We start from the raw sequence: 6,573 nt of genomic DNA, 5'->3' as shown, positions 1-6,573 counted from the left end.
CCGCGCCCGCCGAGCGGAGCTGAGCGCCGGTCGCGCTGCGGAGGGTCTCGGGACCGGGCAGACCCGCGGGGAGGGGCGCCGCGCGGTCTTGCGTGCTCAAGGGCAGGCTCGGCACGGCGCCCGGATCCTGGTCTCCGCGGGGAGACCTCGGGGCTGGAGCCTGCAGCGCGCCCGGCCTGCTCGTGGTGGAGCCCGCGCTCCGCTCAGGAGGCCACCGGTGGGGGCGGGGGGCGGGGGCCGGAAGGAGGGGCTGGGGGAGGGCGGGGGCGCGGCTGGGGGAGGGCGGGGGCGCGGCTAGGGTACTGCGGACCCCTGCAGGCTTGGAGGTAGGTGAATATTAACTTCGTAATTGACTGCTTCCTGGGCCAAGCGCTTCACGTGCAAGCGTGAATCTTAGATTTTATGATGAAAAGTCTTATTCCCACTTTGTAAATAGGACACTGAAACACAGAGAAATTAGGCCCCAGAGGTTACAAGTGGCAGACACCATGCCATCCCCAGCAGGGGGTGGTCGAGAGGACCATGAATTAAACTGTAAACTGTAAACTCTGCAGGCCCGGCTTGGCCCAAAGGATCTTGGGAGCGGGAGGGTTCAACGAAGTCCTCCCTTGGCCCCAGGCTGCGTCCAGGTTCTCCCTGCTCCTCCACTTCACTGTAGGCACAGCTGTTTCTGTGAGCACGGCGATCCCGTTCTCAGACGAGGAGACTGAGGCCCAGGTTCCTCCACGGGTCACACGGGCATGCTGCCCCCTGCCCAGTGTGGCTGGCCGGAGGCAGGCCAGGCCAGGTGGTGTCCACTCCCCAGCTGTGGGTGAGGCCCCAGCGGCAGCTTCTGGAACATGGAGACACTGCACATGGTCCCCAAGACACCTCCCCACCCAGCCTGAGCACGGGCAGCAGGCGCAGCCGAGTCCGGTCTAGCGCAACAGTTGCGAACTCAACTGAAACTGGCTGTGATCAAGGAAAGGAACGTGCTGGCCCATTGCACTGGGGCCTCCTGGCACACGCCTCCTTCAGGCCAGGCTCCCTAAGTTGGACCACAGTCCTCAGAGAACAGGATCTCCCCTGGAACTCTGTTGGCTTCATCTCCCCCTTCCCACTGGCAGCCCTCCCCAGTGGAGAGCTTCACTCAGGCTGGGCCAGTCAATCTATTCCTACCTTTCCCCCAGCCGTGTGATTGGTCCAGAAATGGGCACATGGGCTCCTCATCCAGTGAGAGACAGCCTTGGGAATTTAGCTCCAACTGTTGACTAATAATAGAGTGTTTCTCTGAGCTGGGCTTGTGAAACGTGTAGCTGTCCTGGGCTATGCATGTTTTTCAGTGTGCAAGTGTGTGCATGCATGTGTTTCTGTGTGCACGTGTGTGGATGTTTCTGCATGCACATGTGCCTGTGTTTTGTGTGACACATTTCTGTGTGCATACATGTACACAGTGCATGTTTCTGTGTTTTGTGTGCACATGCATCTTTGTGTAGATGTGTGCACACACACATGTGCATATTTCGGCCTGTGCATGTTTTGTGTGCCCACACGTTTCTGTGTGCAGATGTACACATATGCATGTTTCTGTGCGTGCATGTTTTTGTCTGCGCATGCATCTCTGTATGTGTGCATATGCACGCGTGCGCATGTTTCTGCATGTGTATGTTTTGTGTGCACACGTTTCGGTGCGCATATGTACATGTGTGTGTGTTTCTGCGTGTGCATGTGTGTAAAGCACAGAAGGCCTGCTGTGGGTGGTGGTCCTGTCGTGAGCAGTGCTGTGCCCCCGCCGGCTGTGTTCTGTGCTCCAGGCAGCTGTGGGGCTGTGGGGACAGTCCTGATCCTGGGCCACTATCTGTACCGGCTCCACCTCACTCCCCGTGGCATGGACGTGATCTGCCCTTCCCAGTCCTGCTCGCCAGCTGCCTCTTGGGATACCACCTGTAAATCACTTCCACTCGGGGGACCTAGCCTAAGACCTGTGGGAGTCAGAGAGGCCCTCGGCCCTGTCTGCAAGGTGTCCAATTCTCACAGAGATGTTCCTAGTTTCTCATGAAACCAGCTGCCCTCAAGTCCACCTGGACCCACCACACTCCCATGTGGGTCAGAGTGGGCTTCTCAGAGGCTGATAGTTTGGGAGCGGACAGTCAGGTTTTCCTTCCGAGGTGTCTCTGGGTAGACTGGGCCCGCCAACCTTTGGTGAGCAGCCAAGCACCGTATTTGCACTGCCCGGGGGATGAAGCCAGAGTTCTGTGCCGCATCAAGTCTGAGAGGCAGCCATCCTCTGTTGTTTAGAAGAAACAAGTGGCTGCCAAGGAAACTGACGCGTTGCTTTATCATCTAGGACCTTCGTCTCCAGCAGGTTCGGGGAGCTTTCTTGGACTTACCGAGACAGAGTTTATCGCCTGCTGCTCTTGAGTGTGCACTGAAAGGACCACATAAGGAAACAGACAGGTGCCTGCATCCCAGAAACCTCCACAGCGGGAGGCTCATGAGCCCTCTGAGGGGTGGTCAGGACCTTGCTTTCTCCACAATCATCTTTTGGGCCATCACGAGCCCTGAAGAAACCAGCCTGAACAACCCCAGCGCGGGGCTGGGTGCGTGGCCGCCTCTGCCCCGTTGGAGCACAGCGCGTTGCCTTCTCCCTTTGCCCCCAGTCCTTGCGGGCGTCCTGTGAGCTGCTCTGTGGGTTCAGGGATTTGTCTTCTTGGCCCCACAGGGCTCAGTGGGGGCCCCCAAAGATACCTGCACCTGTGGATGGGATCTTTTCTGGACACAAGGGTCTTCGCAGACGTAATTAACTCAGGATTTCGAGATGAGGTCATCCAGGATGAGTGGGGGCCCGAAGCCAAGGACAAGTATCCTCATGAGACATGCGGGAGATTTGCAGACGGGGAGGCGGCCAAGGTGGGAGTGATGGGGGCCACGAGCCAGGGACACCTGGAAGATAAGGAAGGCTCTTCCCCTGGAGCCCTGCCAACACCCTAGATCTGGACTTCCCCCCGGAGGAGTGGGGGTTAAGCTCCAGCTGGTGGGGATGCTTGCCCTGTGGGTCACCCCTCTGTGCGCCCGTCGTGCCTGTCCTGGTGTGCCTGGCCGCGCCCGCCTGCCCGTCGCGCCTGTCCCGGTGTGGCCGCGCCTGTCCTGGTGTGCCAGGGTGCGCCTGCCTGCCCGCCGCGCCTGTCCCGGTGTGCCCAGGTGGCCCTTCTCGTGCTCTGGGTTATTGGCCCACTTTGCTCCTCACATGGCTCCAGCTTTGGCTCCTGGGCCCCTTAGCATGCCCCCATCACTGTGAGCTTTTTTTTTTTTTTCCAGCACTTCCTTCATTCCGACACTATGGGATGCTCCAAGCTCATCTTGTCCCCGTCTTGGACTCAGCCATCTCTCCCAGGAGCCCCAGTTCTTTTTTAATTGAGAATGGTGTTAGAAACCAAGATTGGGACACTGGGCGTGCTCACTGCTTGGGGTGGTGTTGCTTCTAGACCATCTAAACTGATACACGTATCTACACATACTTTCCCATGTAACCGCCTGGGGCTATGTCGAGGTCAACACGATGTCCCCATCACAGGGACCAGTCCAGCCCCTTCCCTGGGGAACACTCTGCCTCCCTCCATCTCCAGCAATGCCGAGGCCTCAGCCAAGCAGTGTCCCGAGTCTCTCGGGAATCTGCTGCGAGTCTGCTGTGCCCAGTCCGCTCCAGTCTCTGCCAGCCCAGTGTGCCTCACAGGCTCCCAGGCCTCCCCTCCTCCCAGTCACTCGCCAAGCACACCCAGTGAACTTCCAAAGTGTCCCCCCGACGCTCCCACTCTCTGCCTGCAACTCCCAGCAGCACCGTGCTTGGCACAGGAAGTGTGCAGCACACGTCTGATCAGGGGCTGGGGAGAGTCCCGCCACTCAGATGTCCCTTCACTCAGGGCTGGGCCCCTCCTGCGGGCCTGGCATCGTCCCAGGCACTGGGGGCAGGTGCTGAAAGAAGCAAAATTAGTCTTTGTGGAGCTGACCTGACCCCTGGGCTCATGGTGATCGGGAGACTGGCCCAGTTCTTGGAGAGCCTTGGAGGACTGGTGAACTTACAGCATACGTGGGTTATTTCCAACACGCTACGGGCAGCTCCCATCTACAGTCTAGCAACCTGCCATGGGGTCTGTCACAGGAGACAGCGCGATGTAGTTCTGAGTAGCTTAAAGTCATCACGCACAAGGTGTCACCTCCGGTGTTTCCTGAAATTTCACTTCCATGGCTCCCTAAGCTGCCCCCACTGAATAACTAACTGATGAGGCTGTAATTGAAGCAACTCATCACCCATTTGAAGTAACGGAAAGACAGGCGGCTCACGCTCCCCAGATAATCCCCTAGTGCAGCAGGAGAAACCCAATGGAGGCTTAGTGGGTCTACTGAACGTGGGGGGCGGGGGTTGGACGTCTTAGTGAAGATGGTGAGGGACATGCTGGGGATGGAGCCCCCACAATCCTGCGGGGCTCGTGGGTCGGCGAGCAGCTGCAGAGAACAAGGCGCCCACGCCTGCTCGGGCCCCACTCAGGTTTGCAGGATGCAGCCCACACAGCGGGTAACTGACCCTGAGGTCCAGGCCAATGGCTGCCACTTCCAAGGCCCACTGTCCTCGCACCTTTTTTGGTAATAACACCCCAGTTTCCTCTTTGGGGTTGACCAGTCCTCCTTGGGGATATCAAGGGGCTGGACTGCCCTTGCCCCAGAGGTGAGTGACCCTCGGTGTGCCGACTGGAAGCCTAGCCCCCGGGATCCGTGGGAAGAGTGAGAAGGGTGGGAGGTCATTTTCTGAGGAGCTGGGGGACTCGGCTTGTGTGGTGCAGGTGGGCCAGGCCCGCTCCGGGGCTGTGGTCCCTGATGCCCACTGACTGGGCATCTTCTCGTGGCCGTACAGGCCATTTGCATGTCTTGGGGAGATTTGTATTCATTTCCTTTCTCCATTAGTAAGCTGGCTTATGTGTTAGCATGGTTGTAAGAGCTCTTTATAGACTCTGCAGTCAAACTTCTCATAGGCTATGGGATTGGCAAAACCTTGCATCCTGTGGGCTGTCCTTTCACTTTCTTTAGTGTCCTTGGAAGCATAAATGTTTGACATTTTGACGGTGTCCAATTTATCTATTTTTTCTCTTCTCAGTGGTCAAAAACCACTGCCTAGTCCAGGTTGCTCAGATAACACGTTTCCCACGTTAGCTCTTTGATGCATGGAGCTTGTCTGGGCCTGTGGGGTGAGTGGCGTTTTCCGCACGTGGACGGCCTGTGTCCCCAGCACTGGTGCTTTGTGTTCCTTATTGAACGGCCGTAGCGCCCTTGGAGATCCAGGTCCCGGCTGGGCTCCATCACTGTCTCTCTGTCTCTACGTTAGTGCCACGCTGTCTGCATGATTGTGGCTTTGCAGTACATTTTGAAACCAGAAGTGTGAGTCCTCGAATTTTGCTTTCTCACGATTGTTTTGACTGTTCTGGGTACAGATGTCTGTTAAACATGACCCCATGCTGAACCTCACTCATGAGAGCAGTGCAGTGGGGAGGCCATGGAAAACACCCTTTTACACACGGCTGCTTGGTGTAACCTTCCTGGAGGGCAATTAGGCTACACCCTGTCTGTTAGAAACGTGACCCCCTTCTGACGCTATGCCAGGAGTCAGCAAACTTCAACTTGTGGGCCACGTCTGAGCTGGTGCTTGTTTTGGTGTTCCCGTGAATAAGGAACGGGTTTAATATTTTTAATTGATTGAAAAAAAGTAAGAAAAATATTTTGTGGCACACAGAAATGATCTGAAATTCAAACTTTAGTGTCTGCAACTAATGCTTTGAACACAGCCATAGCCGTCTCTCTGGCTGCTTTCCGCTGCTGCAAAAGCAGTCAGGCAGTTGCTATGGAAACTATAGTTTGTAAATCCGAAAGTATTTACTGTCCGGCTCTTTGCTGAAACTTTGCCGAGCCCTACTTTTTACTGAGCTGTTTGGGCGGGTAGGAGAAATAACACAGCAACATTATTGATTGCCTTGTGATCAGGAAAAGCAAGATCAGAAACACCTGGATGTCCATCAGAGGAGGGCTGGTTAATCACTGATGGCTCACTTATAGCTAAAGCACCAGCAAAAGAGCAGGGGCTGTTCCAGCCAAGAGAGGCCCGGAGACATGTCAACGCAATGTCACGTGTTTTGTGCTGTCCTGGATGGGACCTCGGGACAGAAAGAATGAGGGAGAAACCAAGGGCCCTTCGTGATGAAAGTTCAGACGCATCCCAACTGAAAGGCATTCTACAACAAACCCACGCAAAAAATCAAAACTCCACACCCACTGCCGTCAGGATTCTGACCTACAGCGCCCCTGGAGGACAGAGTGGAACTGCCCACAGGGTCTCCAAGGCTGTCAATCTTCACAGAAGCAAAGCCTAAACCACACCCACTGCCGTGGAGTCCATTCTGACCCACAACACCCCTAGAAGACAGAGTAGAACTGCCCCACAGGGTCTCCAAGGCTGTCAGTCTTCACAGAAGCAAAGCCCAAACCACACCCACTGCCTGGAGTCCATTCTGACCCACAGCGCCCCTAGAGGACAGAGTGGAACTGCCC

General features: G+C 56.3%; 1 protein-coding gene across 1 annotated transcript in view; it reads right to left on the bottom strand.

The window, feature by feature from the left end:
- Window positions 1-6,573, bottom strand: part of MMP17 (matrix metallopeptidase 17) — a 29,950-nt gene that overhangs the window by 21,180 nt on the left and 2,197 nt on the right. The window contains exons 2-3 of the mRNA XM_007955051.2: window positions 879-951; window positions 654-832 (exon numbers count right to left, since the gene is read on the bottom strand). Of these exons, the coding sequence (XP_007953242.2) occupies window positions 654-832; window positions 879-951 (252 nt within the window). The remainder of the gene's footprint in view (window positions 1-653; window positions 833-878; window positions 952-6,573) is intronic.

The sequence above is a fragment of the Orycteropus afer genome, unplaced genomic scaffold (genome assembly GCF_000298275.1).
Source record: "Orycteropus afer afer isolate SDZICR_OR568_19922 unplaced genomic scaffold, OryAfe1.0 scaffold00489, whole genome shotgun sequence".
NCBI classification, from domain to species: Eukaryota; Metazoa; Chordata; class Mammalia; order Tubulidentata; family Orycteropodidae; genus Orycteropus; species Orycteropus afer.
This window is presented reverse-complemented; position numbering and strand designations above follow the sequence as displayed.